The following is an 18,841-nucleotide window of genomic DNA, read 5'->3' on the forward strand; positions in this document are numbered from 1 at the left end:
AAATGAAACTAAAATATAATATTAGATATGAAATGATTTTGTTATAAAGACATTGTTTTTATTTTCGTAACAAAGTCGTAGCGATATATTGATAAAAAAAATACGCATTGATCTACAACGTTTTTATACCTGTTTATATTTAAATTACAAGTATTATATAAGATGAGATTGAAGTTAACAGGGGTATTTAAAGTTATACATGTATCTACGCGTTATCTTGACTAATATAATAATAATTTTGACAATGTACTCATTATTATACAGAATTGTTTCACGCTAGTACTGCTCATGTCTATAGGCGACGGTTACCATTTTCCATCGGGTGGGCCGTCAGCTTGTTGTGTTGTAAAAAAAAGAAGACTACAAAGCATTGTCTGTTAAGCAGTTATAATCCTCATGTATTTATAATACTAGGTCATTTTCAGTTTTAATGATTTATCAAACATTTAAATTGTTCTTTGGTGGCACTTTATTATATTTATTTTTAATCTTGAATAGATTAAAAATAAATATAATAAAGTGCCACCAGAGTTGACAGAGTTTGACTATTTTGTTGTTTAATAATCTTTGAATAAATAAAAGATGTAAAATTTTAACAAATTCTTTATTTAATGCATTTATTATGATAATATTAGCTCTCAGTCGCCTAGTGCGTACCTTCGGAAAGTTGTAACAACTCTATAAATACCTACAGTAACAAACATAAAATCAATAGATATAGATTAAAAAAAAAGGTAAAATAAATAAATATTGGTAGTATGATTTTTACCTATTGGATTCCAATTTATTCAGCCGCGAGAAACGCAATATCCAGTTGTCACTTATCGTATTATTGTTTATAACGTCATGTGAATTAATTACATGTCACTGTACAGAATTAATTATCTAATATGATCTACATCTGTTACAATTATTAATTAGGTGGCTAAGTAAATTGAAATCCAGTACACATACTTACATAATTAAAGATTAGTATTTCGAATAAACATAATCTGTGATGAATAAACTTCAAACCTTCATATTTTATAGCATGTTATATTTTGTACAATATTGAACAACGATTGGCATATTTTTATTGATTAGATATCTGTAGTCTGTTAACTGTTACTTAAAATAATAGGCACGTATATATGTAATAAATTATAAAGTATTTACTATACTTATAAAACTTCAACATGCTCAATAATTAGATATTCGCTCATTGCGTTGTATATATTCAATGAAATCCGATTGCCTGTACATGATATAAATACTTTTACCCGTGCATATACAAGTTTATTTAATTTAGTTAACAGACTGCACATATGTTTTAAAAGCATTATTCATCGCAAGATTAGTACATTTGATTGGAGAATACAGTCATAATATATAGAACTAATTAAAACAGAACGTAATAAAAACATTATAATAATTAAAAATATAGAAGTTATATGTTATAAATACGAAGAAATAGGTGACTTAGATCAGGTGTAGGCAGCACATCAGAGACGAGGGTCATATTCCATTTATTTCATATCGATTAGTTTAACACGAAACATAACGTCAGTAATACGATTTATAAGCCAAGGCACATGTTACTTTACCGATTTTTTGGAAGAAATGCGGGATTTAGATTGGATCCTAGCTACAAATTATTCAACTTTCCGAATATAGGTACAAATTTTAATAAGATTGGTACATTCATGTGACAACAATATTAAAAAACTATTTTTCTGCATAAATTCACAAAATATTATACCTACTCTAAGCGAACATAACTTCGTACTCATCATTACAATATATCTATAAAGTTAGATCGTAATAAGTACAAATATGTATGTTTAGGTATTGGGTCATTCGTACTGCATTGTATAGGTACGTGCGAGAACCGCTAGTACTTACTACTTAGTACTAATAACATACATTCGCGCGATACGCGCCTCTGTACTCGAACAAACTTGGAGCTCTGGTAGCGACTATTCCAAATCGTAACAACTCTACTCACGCATGAATTGGTTTATTTTTAATTTGACACAGCCATTAATATTTACTTACATTTTTTTCTCAATGCGTTTTTATGGCCATATTCTACAATCTTGGCGCAATCACTAAATTAGCGTTGAACTCGTCTCTTGTCTTTAGCTATCGAATGATAAAATCGTATGAAAATTTTATATTTTATCTGTGTGAAAAAAATTAATGTAGTTGTTCGTTTTATATTGTTAAGCATATAATTGTAGGCACTACGTCTTTTAAGCTCATATCAGTACTATTTCATCTGTCCATGCACAATTACTCGCTTATTACACATGTACAAATATTATTTACATTTTACCGACACCGTTGATTGGGGTAAAATTTACCGTGAGAATTAAACCGTTAACTAGTTGATATTAAAATTTAACATATAAATCGTTCTTGCATCTTGTTGCATGTAAATGTAAAGTAAGCTTGAATAACTATATTATTGGACTCCTGAAAGAATACCAAAACGGTTTTGTCGGCAGTATGTAATACAAATAGTTTTCGGAAACCTAATCTCATCATGAGTAGGTCCAGTCTGTGATGCTAATTGAAGCAATGGGGCATGAATTCTAATCTACGTCTATAAATACTGGTCGGGATATTTGGTGCATAACGTTAAAAGATAAATCTATATACTAAACTAATTTATCTAGAAATAAAAATTTTTTTCAGAGGTTCAAAGACCATCAATGAGCTAGAATTAAACACTGTGTTGGATTTAGTGTATCGTGATTATAATCTGCAGCGTGATAATGAAGTCGTTTAATACACATATATATTGTAGATTAGTACTTTCTATGTACTAATTATTAGAGATTTTAATAATAATTATCATATTCTATATTTCACTATAACGATAAAAACAATATCACTCAATACAATCTACAATAATCTGTAAATAGATATATTTTTATTTTCATAGTGAAATGGTGACTGAGCCCTCAAACGTACGTAAATAACATATGTAAATAGTGGCTGAAACATCAAACATTGTATAGCAATCATTATTAAGTTAAGCAAATACAATCACACATACGTGCTTAATTCAAGCTACTTGATAATATTTGAACCTCTTTAAAAATCATACATAGAAATAAGTAATATTTCGCATAAAATTAATTTTCTTCTAAATGTTACTCAATACAATCGCTATTGTAGCTGTAAATATTAACAGCAAATTAAAATATTTTAAACAAAACATACATTATATGGACCTTACGTATTAGGCTCATTAGTCTATTGGTATACAATAAAAAGCTTTTCAGACTTATGGCTAACCTGATATAGTCGTCGTTTCTATAAGTACCCACTTTCAATTAATTCCGTTTAGGTACTTAGTGAAACATTTATACAATCACATCGCGCTGATGCTCGATGTCGATGATTTCAATGATTGATCTTTTGTGCAACCATAACAATTATGATAAAGAGTTCACACTGTGATTTTTTTAAATGTTTCCATCTTTTCCCTGTATAGCGTAAAATAATATGTATAATTACATTTCTTCTATTTATTAACAAAATATTTAACTGCCAAGCGTAAGTAGGAACTAAACACAAGCTAGGCTCGTGAAAATCTCCTTGTCTAATTTCTGCATACTACACTTCTCGTCTATAACACGTTCATCACTCATAGTTTTGAATGTTCCTCGTTGACACACTAACACTGAATTTCATCATCGTAACTGTTTTCTCTACCACTATAAACATATTTATATTAAAGTCACACCTAAATGTTCCGGTAGATCGCAATTGACAGCGGCGATAAGAACTCGCGCCGCGATGAAAATGGCTGCAGCACGTGTTAAAGTCACAGTTGGCAGCTTACAGCTCAAATTCGGAGCGAGTGTGGCGACGATGATCAAGCCGAACGCGAGCGCCCGCACGACGCACGCACACGGGCGCAGTACGCATGGGCGGCAAGTCCATATCGCACCCGGCAGTCGGGAAAGACCGCCACCGACGCCCGAACAACCGCTCCAAGTAACATCTTAGTCAGATCCGAGTCGCTGCGCTATCTGCTGCTAGCGGCCGATATTCACCGCGAGCCAGCTCACGCATCTCACAGTTATTATTGCCGTTCACTGTTTTGGGACCGAGAGGTTCATCGTGTATACTTCGCCGTGGACACGGGTCCGATGATCGCCCTAATAAAGCTTCCCGTTCAGGGCTGCCACCGTGCGTTCGTACGCCGCCGTTCGCATTCACAGCATTTACTATTACTGTCTGAGATAGAGGTCCACCATGAATTGGACTACCATCCAGTAATTCGCCAGCCCCAAGTTCACTCCGTAATATTCTAATTTTTTGAATCATCTCCTTTATTTCGTATCGGAGAATCCCGAGGAAGCACAACTTTAAAAATGCTATAACGCAGTATCCTAATACGAATAACGCGTCAGCTGTTCTTCGTAACCACACAAGCAAACGTTCTGCACAAGCGGCTGTATGTGGCGCACAATGAATTGGAGTAAACGGTACAGGTGATGATGCAGAAGTCGTAGCGAGCAATGTCGGTGTGACGGCAGGGGTGTGTGCAGGGATACGGCAACAGCTTGGTGGTAATGTAGTACGGTTGAAAGCTGCAAAGTCAGCTGGACCAGTGACGCCACAACAACGCTGTTCACTTTGAAGGCGATCCCATGCTTCAGAAAAGTCTAGATCCGAGTCGTATTCTTTTGCAAGGCGAATTCTTAACTGCGGACGTAATTCTCGACAAACTCTTTCGAAACGGAATGCCCAATATACTCCTATAGCAGCATCTCCTACGAGCAATGCCAATAAAGCAAGCCAGTAGGCGTTCAACATGCGTTCTGAGAGACGTAATGCAGCAAGGCAACCGAGTAGCTGTAACAGGCCTGCTTGAGCAGGTAACGCAGCGTATCCGTAAAGAAAGCCAGGTTGCGCAGCCCCAAGTCCCGGCACCAAAGCCCGTCGGTAATCAGAGAGCGCGCGGCCCGCCGCCGCGCAGAACGCCAACGCTCCTAGCAGCAGCGCGCCGTTGCACGCGTAGATCCAGATGCGGTAATAGCGCATTGCGCGATGCGCGGCGGGATGCGCGGGGCGCGCGGGCGGCGGCAGCGTCATGGTGGCGGGCGTCGCGTCATGACGCCGCCCGCGCCCGCGCCGCCGCCACGCGCCGCGCCCCACGCCTCTGAAAAACCATAAACGAATAATTTTACAAAATTGACAAACATTATTTTCTTTATTTACTTATTTCTTATTTCGAAATATTAATAATATGTTCCCCCGTAGATATAAGTCTTTTTATCTTAATACCTATTTGTAAGAGAAAGTATTCTAAACTGTAAGTTCAACATCGACTAGTAATTATGAAAAAAAAAGTACCTATATCGTTTCACAGTTCAACACTATAACTGTCCCTTACATTACCTACTTCATAAATGCAATACATTTTATTATTAATTTACTTTTAAGTCAGTGAAACGGATGTTCGATATATGTAATTGAATTTATGTAAGCTTTAAATCACGACTATTTAAAAGAGTCTACAATTGATAGAATTTAAAACGTTTCGTGTAGCATTTAGCTCACGGTCATTTCGCAGTGGAAAAGGTTATTTCATTCCATCAAGATACCCTATCAAGTGTCAAGTGGTGTCAAGATGTCCTATCTTGACACCAAATACAGTGACCAATTAATCAACAATTTAACCACCAAATTAGCAACAAAGAATTTAACGTATTTATGTTGAATTCTTAATTATTTAATCATTAAACAGATATAGCCATGAGCTGATCACTATAAATAAAACCGTACAGCAAAGTAATACTTTCTTGACAAGGAAAGAATTTTTTTTTTTAAGATGCTTCAGGCACAGATAATATAATACTATACAGGTAAAACACCAAAAGTTTCATAACATCAAAGAAGATATGTAGAAACAAGGAAATAAAATAAATCCAGGTACGAAAAATAAACACAAAATACATTTATAGAGAATCATCAAAAACTTGATATCCCTCATATCAAAATTCTATTTAAAATAAATAGTAGAAAGCATTTCTGATGGTTCTATTGAATTGATATAGGTATGTATATACATATTTACATACAGTTTTATAGATCTTATTAGTATATACTAATAAGACCTATAAAACTACCTCTATCTTATCAGACTTACACATTAATATTTATAACATTTATTATATTAATATTTACAATATAGTGACGTAAATATTATGTGAAATTTTATTCCAAAAGATGCAAACAACTTTTAAGCAAACAGTATTTTGACTAAAATATAATAATGTATTCATTGAGCTGAATACTTTGCAAAGCTTTCAACGTATTCTCAACAATACATTTCCCAGTTTGAACATATAACTGTATACGAGAATACGTCGGTGAGAGCTCTCTCTAATAAATAATATCTTTGGTGCGCCTCTGATACACCACCTCGTCATCATTTGATAAATATTTGATGGAATTTTACTGCAGTATGACCAAAATAGGGCGGTTACAGTAAGTAACGAGCAGAAAGAAAGTGACTTATATTTTTAATTTTACAAATGAAATTGGATTTTACATCATGCTGTGAACAGCTAGATTATATTCTGAAACGATTCCGGAGAATCTTGGTTTCATGAAACAAATTATGAATATGCATAATGTAAGAACAAGATTACTTATCTATTTATGCCTGTAATATACATGGCCGTTGGCAGTGATGTGTCTTTTTTTATGCAACTTAGAATGGCAAACAAGCTGACGGTCCACCTGATGTAAAGTGGTAACCGTCGCCTATAGACATGAGCAGTACCATGGACACAACAGAGTACACCGCCTCGCTCATGATACCCCCCATGCGTTGCCATTCTTGAGGACTCGGGTGTTATTCCTCTGTACCCTGTAAATTCACTCCTATATCCCTACATATATAACGTAAGTTAAATAGATTAATTATAATTATTATTAATTATAATTATTATTAATTATAATTAATAAAACATTAGTTTTCATAAATAATTTCCATAAAAATAAAAATCTACAAATCTACATTAACTATTACACTATAACTTTGTAACTTTCTTTCAAATTGAGAATTTAACGCAAAAGAAAGAGACAAACTAATTCGATAGCTAAAATAGATTTTGAGAGATTTGACGTCTTTATGGGTGAGTCAATAAGATTTTTTACACCAATAAATTTTTGTAATTGTATTTATCATCTATAAATATGAATAAATTTTTTTCGTTACAGAAAAAAATAATTGGAAAATATTGCCAAATTTAAGCCAATTTGGCAAAAATATATTAAGCTAGACGTTTAGTTACAATTTGTAAGGTCCATTTAGCGGGTTCATTGGGCGGTCCATTGTACCCAACTACCCAACATTAGGATATGTGGTTCACGAAATGTGCTGTGTTAGCTGTTACAGAGATATATGAACTGCTTTACTACCATACCTATATGTAATTTATTTATTATTATTATTTGTATTATTTTATTATTGTATTTATATGTAATACTAGTATTAAATATATAATAAATAAAAGTATAGCACTCATTCTTTCAAATACTAATACGATTAAATTGACAATCACCTTCCATTTTATTAAATTATTCCTTTCCTTACCAAAAAAAAATCCTATTGATATTAAAACTGAACATGTCGAAACTAAAATATTCCTTAAAACTATTTATATACGTATTGTACGGGAATAAAACCCATAACCAAAGGAAATGTAAACCGCTACGCTGTCAAGGTTTGAGATCGTCAAGAGCCCATTATGTAAATCCGGCGATAATCGGGCTAGATGGAACTCATAAAGTGCTTATACATAATCTGTAGCTCATTAGTGAGTATGCAAATGAGTCATCTGAGATCTGATTATGTGAAGCCAGCAAATTATGAAATTATGGATATGGGCCGAGAAATTATATTACAATGGGTGAAAACTTATGGCGAAACCAATTTTTAGTTTCATTCTATTAGAAGCAATACAATTAAAACATCCTTAAAATAAATAGAAAAATTGACTTTAATTTAAGTTCTTTACATATGAGATAAAATGATCTTATATAGAAATGTATTTATTGTGTTTCTTATACAAAATAGATATATTCGGAATTTCTTATTTTGTTATTATGATGCGATGGACAAATTCACACTATAAGATGTTACCAGAGGGAGACTTTGTACAAAAGTCGATTGCTTGGGTACCTCTGTCCCATTCGTGTTTCAACCGTGAAGCAGTTGTGTTTGCATGGCTGTGTTTCGGTTTGAAAGGTGGGATATGGCGTGAATTTACAGGGTACAAAGGAATAACACCTGAGTCCTCAGGAATGGCAACGCATGGGGGGTATCATGGGCGAAACAGTATACTCTATTATTTCCATGGAACTTCTCATGTCTATAGGCGATGGTTACCACTTTTCATCAGGTGGGCCGTCAGCTTGTTTGCCATTCTAAGTTGTATAAAAAAAATAAGACTTACTTTATACTTTTTTAACACAGAACCCTAAAAAGATCTAATGTTATATGTCTTATATGTAACATTCCTCTTTTTCTTGTGGTGTTTATGAAACAAGATAGGAATGATTCAACTTACAATCCGCCGCCCGTTCCGTGCGCTAGAGCCCTGGCTAGTCACAGGAGGGGGCGGGCTATCCTGAGCAGTGCGCCTACCACGCCGGTGCGAGCTCTGTAACAATACAGTAATTTAAATTAATATATAATGCATACAGATATGCTTTAAATGCAATACTAGATATTACCCACTATATAATTCACACGATTTAATTATTTACATTTATTTACAATTTCATAATACAGAAAGTATATTTCTGTGAGAAAAATTTGTGATATAATTATGATATATATAGTGACGAAATTAAAAATAAAATTTAAAATATAATCATCATAGTATATGCATTTTTTTTTTACTTAAAAATAAACGTAAAACCAGAATTTATACGAGTATCTATACTATACTATAAATACTACAGTGTAAAGTGTAAAGAGTAAAGATTTTATTGTTTGTTTGTAATGGATAAACTCAATACTTCACTAACGATTTTAAAAATTGTTTCACTTGTAAAAATTACATTATTAGCAAGTAACAACTTTATTAATATTATAAATGTGGAAGTGAATTCGTTTATTCGTTGCCTTATAACACCTTAACAGCTAAACCAATCACTATGAAACTTGGTATACATGTATTATATAGAATGGAGAAAGATACGGGCTACTTTTTATCCCGGTCAGTAAACATATCCTAGTCACGTAGGCGAAGTCACGAGTGAATATTATTTTCGAAAATTCTATCTACCCATGCGAATACAAACCGGATCACTTGTTTAAAATATAAAAAAAAAGTTTTGTACAAGTTTTGACAAAATGTAAATGATTTGAGAAACTAATAATGATCAAGTACCAGTACTTTAGACAATTTGTCCCCGAAGTTCAGAACCCCATGAAATATAAATAAAAAAGCTTACTAAATAAATGATAAAACCGAGTGGAGCCAACTTTATCTATTCCTGAAAACTTGAATAGCTGATGAAAAAATTGCCTTTACGTCAATCCAATAGAGTGGGTGTATTTGTTATTTTCCTTTTATATTAAGGAAAATTTGATAGAATTGTATAGTTACAAAAATGAACACAAAAGTAGATTTAGTTATCATATTATATCTTTCAAAATTGTTATTAATATCTTACAAATATATATATTTGTAAGATACGCGTAAGTGTAAGATATTAGTAAGCGGAAAAGTTTGTTTGATTGTTCGTTTGAACATGTTTATCTCTGAAACTATCAGTAAGATTAGAAAATTGCTTTTCCCATTTGATTTCTCATTTCTTGAAGAAGGTAATAGGCTACTCAACACAACAACACAATTGCCGACGCCACAAGATGCAATTTTTAATATTATTAATGTAAAAGTTTGTTTTCTTGTTAGGTCTTAACAGCTTATGGACTTATTTCTTCATTCGTCATGAAATTTGGTATACTCGTAGTTTGAGATGGAGAAAGATATAGGCAAATTTTTTATCCCGATCAATCAATATATTATGATTACACAGATGAAGTCACGGGGAAAAGCTAGTACTACAATTAAAGTTATAGACTTTCTAGGGATTAAAGAGACTGTATATTACGTTTCTTTTGGCAAAAATTAGCTAGTGAGTCCCTAATAATAAAAATAAGGGAACAGATCCCAAATGAGTAATGTTCTTCGTGACTAGACAATTGCTATACAGTTTAAAAGAAATTTTATAATAAATTAACCATAATAATTCCATTAAAATATACAACATTTTAACAGAATCAGTTTAACAAATAATATTGTGATACAGCTTAATTCTTTATTTAGTTTATGTTAATGTGATATTCGACATTCATCATCATCATCATCATCAGTTTTGGCGTGAATTTACTGGGTACAGAGGAATAACACCTGAGTCCTCAGGAATGGCAACGCATAGGGGGTATCATGGGCGAAACAGTATACTCTGTTATGTCCATGGTACTGCTCATGTCTATAGGCGACGGTTACCACTTTCCATCAGGTGGGCCGTCAGCTTGTTTGCCATTCTAAGTTGTATAAAAAAAAAAGTCATATCAGCCTTTAACTGTCCATTGCTGAACATAAGCCTCCCCCTTGGAGGATTTTGCCAGATTTTTCTTAATAGGCGTATTGACAACCGCAATTAGCTTTGGAGATGTTTTAAGAGGGACGCTGCTACTTATCCCTCGCTCGTCTTAGTCGCCCCTTACATCACCCACGGTAAAGGAAGGAGTGGCCTATTCTATGCCGGGACCACACGGACTTTATGTTTACATTACGTTTTTATAAATAAAGCTAATACACTCATACACAATATTATTATTTAATATTGACTACCACACAGATAAATACGAAAATCTACTAGATTGTTTTTATGCAACTTGAAATAACAAACCAACTGACAGCCTATCTGGTGAAAAGTAATTATCGGCTGTAGACATAAAAAGTACCATAGTACAGTTTCTAAATTTAACAGGATCTTGTTTGCCATTTTGAATTGTATAAAAAATGGAAAAATAATACAAAATGTTAAAGTATATCTCTATTAGTTTTGTTTTTGTTTATACTGTTTGCAAGTACAAGTAAAATAGGAAATGATAAAATAAATCAGTCACGAGTCACATTAATGACTAATGTTTTAAAAGCTTTCTATCTATAGAATCAATACAAAGGTTTACAACAGCAATAAAAGTGCACAAACCCGCTATTAAATTCTCACGTCACGAGCCTCGTATTAAATTGTCATAAAGCTGTTGACACCCGATCTATTCAAAGCGGTTAAAGCCTTTGTTTGGAGCTATTAAACGTGGATCAAGTACAAACTATCAAGTGAATGGATTGATTTTCTCATTTTCTTTTTAAAATAGAACAGTATTTTTACATCAATGTTACTTTTATTATTTATCGTAGCACGGTACGGTACCATTTTGTCGCCGCGATATCATAAAAGAGCAAAAATATTATACGTTTTTAATTTTGCGTACATATTCACGATACGTGACATACCATTATAAATTTATTTTTTAAGAATTTCATTAAAATAAATGTTAATAATAAAAATGTCTAACGATCATTTCAGTTTTTTTGTTGTATCAAGAATTTTACCGTTTGCTAACTGTAATATGTTACCACCATTCCTTGTATTCCCATTGTAATTACAAAAACCAAAATGCACTAGTAAAGCATGAAAAACAAATATCAAAATAATAGTTATACCAATCCACTTGGTCAGCGTAGTAATATCGTCCTCTAATGGGAAGAGAACTCTATCGACGAGAACTCGGAACTTAATTAATGAATGAATGAGGAAAAACGTTTCCCTGCACCTAATTATCATCTGCAGTAATTTCTTATAGTATCCTGTATGTATGTATGTTGTCAACCATTAACTGTCCTCAACTTATAAAGGGGGGTTTTATCAGTAGTTGCCACGCTTGACAGGCAGGTTGGCAGCTATATGTATGTAATTTTAGACAATTATAATTAGTAGATTTGAAGGTTATATTACTTGCATATGATTAACTTTTTATAGGTACAATATATTTATCCTTATTTAATTTTCATGAGCACTAATCTTATATACTAATATAACTGAAACAATTTCTTCTTAACTTCTCTGTTACTACCGTTATTTTCAAACTTCCAACAACTAGTATCGCTGGCGTCCATAGGCTACCGTGACTATTTACCATCTGACGGACTGTATGCTTGTTTGGCACCTCTGTGGTATAAAAAAATTCATTCTCAATCTTGTTCATTTTTATCACTCCACACATCCATCTCAACATTCGCTTTTCAAATAAATGTATTTAGTAATTTTTCCTCCGACGCCTTTTCTCAATAATTCTGAAATAAAAAAAAAGAATGCTCCCCTTGCATCTAAATTCACATCCCATTTCTTGAAATAATAGGAAGTGAAATACGTATTCGATTTATTAGCTTCGTGTATAGTAAGCATATCTACTTTAGATTTGTTTACCTTAAAATTTGACAACCTTTTCTCACAATTTTAAATTGTAAGTTATAAGATACTAAATTACTGAAATGTTTCACTATCTTTGTGCACAAGATGTGTCATTAACCGAGAGTCGCGTAAAAGTAAACGTGTGTAGCTGCTCGCTACATCAAATCTCTTGAGCTTAAAATATAGTCGCTATTCTGCACTACTTGATTCTCGACCTTATGCTCCAACTATGTACACTTAGCTGCATGCTCACTGCATCTTACTGTTTGTAAGAAAATTATTATAAGTACTTCAGCACTCGAGAATTTATGTGGCTTATATATCTGTGCATTTTTTAAATTCTAAATATTTGTACAGTATTCTTACAAAATATCAACTTTAAACTAATATACAAACTCATTTTCACATTTATAAGTATTGATTATATTAGTAAAGATGTAATGTTGCAATAATGCAGACAAAACTACTGTACTTATATAGATTTAATCTTCTAGACTATGTTTTATATAATACAAATGCCATAAATACTACAATTGCCTCTGACTACCTTAATAGGAAATTATAGTACTGAATATATTTTACGTAAATCTAAATCCTTTCTCTAAAATGTTATATTGCTGTCCAGTGGCACAGCTAACCTGCAGTATGTATAGATTATTCCTGTATGGACGACCCTATTATAATATAAAGGGTGTGTGTGTAAATGTCAAGTCGTCTTGCCATTCAGCTCCACTGGTCCTATAATGTCGAGTTTCAAGTTATTTTTGGTGTAGCATCTATCCAGTCCCTTGAGGCAGCGATGCGAGGTTGTTATGTGGCGGTCACAGAGGTCACTCATTCCTATAATATTCCTACTGGGAGACGCCATGATGAGCGAGAAATAGCTTCAATTAGATTAGCGTCTGAATAGGGTGAAATCTATGTTATTAACATTCTTTTTTTCCAAAGAAATTACAGATCAAACAATGACAAAAAAAAATCTAATATCCCGTACTAACTTGATAGCTTGAAGTACTGTATTAACACAGTAGGACCAGTTTTATGTCGTATTTCTACACATGGGTTGGAATACCATATCATAGTATCATTGGCTTATTTAAGATTATTTTTCAGAAGGGGCCTGGCCCCTTAAAAAAGACAGATATAATAATCTCTCAGACCTGTCTTTGTAAAGCTTCGCACTCATTTAAATGTGGTCACCAAACAATTCTGATTTGAGTATAGACCACCCGACCCTCCCTCTAAATACGCCTAAGCAGGTCACTTAGGAAAAAAGTTCAATTTTACTGGTGGAACGACCCCTAAAAAGAATTTTAATAATTTCGATTTTATTGTATATTTTTCGACTTTGTTTTATGAAAGTTGGTAGACATAAATCTTGTAACGTTCAACCTATATCATTTTACTTAAAGTGTAAGTGAAACATTATTAGAAATATTGTCTTTAACTTCGAAAATGGTCCAAGTAATTGTATAAATGACCAATAATTCTATAATTATGATATACTTTGATGATAAATTAATCATTTCTTCACGTCTACAAGATTGTTTAAAATATAATTTCGTTTCTTAATTAGTATCCACATTTCATTTACCATGGAACAGTTCATTCTTAGAAGAACCGCAATGCAACACAAACAACAAACCTTCATGTTTAATTATTTATCCACATTCGAGGAAAAGTGAGAAAAAAAATGCGAAGTTGAAACCGTTAAAAAGATAAAAACGTGCTAAGGGGCGACCGATCTACTCGTATCCTAGACCCTATTAAATCAATCTGTAAATATCACACGTACAGCCGTTACATCCACATCTAATTCCGTTTGCGGGAGAATACTTCAGACTGTGAGCCATATTACACAGTCGACTGGTATATTTTATATATACCTCTAGTAATAAATATTTCTATTAAAAACTTCTGTTTATTTGATAAGTGACCTTTCTTTCATATAGAAATTTATAATGACTTTTTCTTCAAATAAAAATAATACTTATTTATTTTCATTAATAAATAAATAATAATAAAAGGCCGTCATTTCAATATCAATGTAATCAATTAATAGATAGAGATAGAATTACTCTTCAGATACATATATGTACTTCATTCTTTCGGTATAGGTTAGGAGGAAGATATTATCAAGCTGGACAAGCTACTTCATATATAATTTTGAGTATTCTTTCCCTCGCATTAATATTCATATTGTACTATATTTCTATAGGGGCCTGTTATTATGTTACTGTAATAATTAATAATACACATACAGATAGTTTATATTTTAACAATCTGAAATTTTTGGGGAAACATCAAAGAACGAATCGTGGAATAAATATCAAATTGATGCGCAATCGATAAGTTTACCAAGTCCTTCACCATTGATATACCTTCGCGACAATATGACTGCTATATATAACTGATGGTATATTTTTGTGGAGTACAATATACTAGCTTTTACCCACGGCTTCGTCTGTGACTGAGACATGTTCACTGACTGAAATAAAAAGTAGCGTACGTCCATATATAATATAATAACCCATGTAGTAAGTCTATACTAAAATTCATAGTGATTAGTTAAGCCATTAAGACGTTTAAAGATAATAAACTTACGTTTATAATATTATTTAGCATTATACTTTTCATAATAAATGACTATAAATTGTTAATATTACCAAGAAACTATATGACCTAACATATTCATAATAAACATGATCAATAAAAAGAAGGTCAGAACTTAAACTGTAAATCAACATACAGTGAAAGTGGAAGATAAATCAAAACTTTTATAAATTTAAAGGAAGAGTAGAGAGATCGCTTTCCACAAAATAAATCATTCTACCTATAAATATAATATACATTATATATAATGTGAATTTAAACTTACAATATGAATTTAGTATAAAATATATCTTTAAATATCTTCTAAACATATATAATCGTTTATACTAACATATATAATCGTTTATATAGTCCGTGTTTTCTATATTCTGCATTGGTTCGCCCTATAGTTGAATATGCATCAATAGTTTGGTCTCCTTACTATAAGATACATCAAGATAATCTTGAGAGAGTACAAAAAAGATTTCTAAAATCAATTTCCTATAGGTATGGATTTAAAAGAAAATTTAGAGACTATAAAAATAGATTAAAATATTTTAAAATATTATCTTTAACTAAAAGAAGAAAAATAAAAGATTTACTGTACCTATATAAGATTATAAACTCAATTGTGGATTGTCCCCAACTGTTAGAACTAATTAATATTAATACGAATGGCCGAATTCGTCTTAAACGGACTTTCACTGTGCCTTTTTATAGAAACAATATTTCTTTAAATAACCCCATAGCCAATATGTGTAGATCGTATAATGACGCTCATCAAAATGACCTTGACATATTTGGGCTCAGTTATTATCAATTTCGCAGACAATTATATAAGATAATGTAATATTTAGAAATCTCTTAAATAATTTTGTTTTGGTTTTTTTTTTTGTTTAACTTTCTTTATGTTTATGTTTAATTTTTATGTTTAAATTTTCACTGATAGTTGCAACCTAATAGCTTTGTTGCAGTCGCATTTATTATTGGATCATGCTGTGTGCACATGTTGTGGCAAGTTTACCTGATACCCGTTATGTACTTGCATATTATAATTTAAGTTTTTATTTGTAAACTTCTGTTATGTGCGCCTAATAAATAAAATAAAAATAAAATAAAATAAAATACTGACGGATTAATAACGCACAGCCATAACTACTAAATGTAAAGCTAAAAATTTAAACTAAAAGAGTAGGACAGTGAGTGATCTATACAAACAGCACAGAGTCTATCTAATATGACGAATGTGTAAAACTTTCTAAAAGATAGTTTTATTTTCAACTTATTACTCATCATCTTCCTACCCTTATCCCAATTATTATTTGGGGTCGGCGTAATATGCTTTTATCCATATCACAAAAAGATTTGGTTTTTTTTTATTGCTTATTACTGCAAGTTGAAAATAAAACTATAAGTAATGATTAATAAAACTAGCGGTATAATGCAAATAAAATAGCTGACCTAACTGGCATCTACTTTCAGAGACATCTGAAAGAAACACTCGCCTACTTCACTCACTAGAGACGAGTATTTTTCCACTGTTTTCGCAATTTCCTTATTGATTGGCAACATTAAGCTTGATGAGGGTGCCCGGCCGATTCGATGTCGCCTCGTTATTGGGAATGTTGCCTTCGTGTCGTTTGAAATATATAAATGCTCATTGATTTTTATTTAAAGTCACTTGAGGTTCTAATTTAAACAAAAGTACATATTAATTGTTTACTTTGTTTAATTACCTACTCTATTACAGTGCAATTTAATCTTTATAAATGTTACCTACTTATATATATTTGTTCTAATTTTGTGGGATAAAATTTAGAATACACAGCACAATTATATTTATAATCATTAAAACATAGAAGAAAATTAAGCAGCTTTGTCCGCACGGAAGCCCTTTCTACCGTTTCCATTGTCATTTGTAAAACCCCTTTTTAGTTGTATTCCAACATCACAAGATGAAATTCTACAAAAGCAATATGGAGGAGATTTACTTATGCTATTATATTCATTTATGTGACTGTAAAATCTAAATGAATGTTGTTTGTTGTACTTTGTCGTGTTAGGATTTGTCTTGCAAAAACATTATATGTAACAAAGAAATAAATAAATAATATTTTGTTATGATATACATGTATTCATTTATAGTATAGTTGTCGTATATCTTAGATTTAGTTGTAGTCTACTTTTTACTTTAAATTTCTATCAAAATATTTTAACAGATGTACTTTTAACATTAGTACTTATAGTTAATACTTACTCGAATCTTATTTTTTTTTATTTGTATTAATTTAGATATTGGTAAACACAGCACAGTTTTTTTTACCTTTTAACAAACAAATTGTTTTACTTCAATAATTAACAAATTATATTTTTAATAAAAAAAAGTCGAGCGTCTTTGATCACAACCTCATAACATTACATGTAGGCCCGAATAATGCTTTGTTCACTGCAGCCTTGAAAGACTCACATTTGTACGAATCGTAATACACAAAGACCAGGAAAATAGTTGATTACTTTATGTCCAATTTCACTTTCCTTTGCGACGTCACCACAATGGCAACAATCGACAAAAATCCTCTAATTATCTCCTCTGCCACAGTTGTTGTAAGATGATTCTGTCAGTATCTTATCTTATATATAGGGTGAAAACCAAATCATTAACATTAAGGAAATGTTCTACTTGCGAATACGAGGATATTTCCTAAAAAAAAAATGGGTCGAAATAACGATGCATGTGACTTCATTCGTGTTATCGGAATAAAAACCATCTATTCTATTCTTATTCATCACAAATATTACATTCATTAAAAATTCAGTACATCTATAAAGATGTACTGAATTTTTAATGAATAGTTAAGCTGAGTACTAGGAAGTAACAAACTTTCCCATTTACAATACATGTAAGTAAAGATTATACGTAGTTAGTTGTCTATACATACTCATAAGCTTACTAATGTTTATATCAGTACTTGTACATCTAAACTTCCTTCCTTTGCTATCGAGGTTAGTTCATAAACCAGCCATACGTATCACAGTTGTGATATTGGATAATTCATCAATGTTGTACGAAGTGTTACTTATACTTAGTAATGGAAATCTATTCTTGGGTACTTTCCAATATAGTCTAAGAGAATTTCAATTTATATAAGTATTTACTAGAGACTTTGATTGGGGGCGACTAAACTTGGTCCAAATTAGCTCATCTATGACAAAAGCTTGCACGTTCACTGCTAAAAACCCTTTACTATTGTCATCTCCAAAAACTATTGGGATACTCGGTATTGATATCTCCAGTACTGCTGAGTTCCGAGGTAATCTTGAAGATAGTGTCAAGCTGGTGTCCAAAAAGCTCGGGGTGCCCAATAGAGCGAAACGATACTTCAGCCCGAGACAAAAACTATTGTTATACAAGTCGCAAGTCCGACCCTCATGGAGTACTACTCTCAACTGTGGGTTGGAGCATCTGGATACCAGCTTGGTCCTCTTGACTCGATTCAAAGACGGGCTATGAGAATTATTGACGATCTCAAGCTCACAAGCGGTGTCGAGCCTTCAAGTCTAAGGCGAGGCTTTTGCCTTCCTTTATGTTCTACCACTTGTATAACGAATTGTGTTTTGACAAATTGTTTAAAATTATACTTACAGCCACATTTTATCATCGCACCGCTCGCCATCACCAGGGAATTCATCCTCACACGCCTAACCTAAATGGTCACGTACGGTGCGGTTTCAGAGAATTTTT

At 32.3% G+C, this 18,841-nt stretch overlaps 2 protein-coding genes across 4 annotated transcripts in view; one reads left to right on the forward strand and one right to left on the reverse strand.

Annotated features, from left to right (window-relative positions):
* LOC113523000 (uncharacterized) overlaps positions 1-18,841 on the forward strand; it is a 180,047-nt gene that overhangs the window by 37,657 nt on the left and 123,549 nt on the right. The window lies entirely within an intron of this gene.
* Positions 586-18,841, reverse strand: part of LOC113522601 (CD82 antigen-like) — a 102,933-nt gene continuing 84,677 nt past the window's right edge. For both annotated transcript variants that reach the window (XM_052897871.1, XM_052897870.1), the window contains 2 exons: positions 8,580-8,672; positions 586-5,158 (listed from right to left, as the gene is read on the reverse strand). In XM_052897871.1, the coding sequence (XP_052753831.1) occupies positions 4,000-5,091 (1,092 nt within the window). In that variant the 5' untranslated portion in view covers positions 5,092-5,158; positions 8,580-8,672 and the 3' untranslated portion in view covers positions 586-3,999. The remainder of the gene's footprint in view (positions 5,159-8,579; positions 8,673-18,841) is intronic.

Source organism: Galleria mellonella, unplaced genomic scaffold, assembly GCF_026898425.1.
Source record: "Galleria mellonella isolate WM207_F2 unplaced genomic scaffold, CSIRO_AGI_GalMel_v1 utg38, whole genome shotgun sequence".
Lineage (NCBI taxonomy): Eukaryota > Metazoa > Arthropoda > Insecta > Lepidoptera > Pyralidae > Galleria > Galleria mellonella.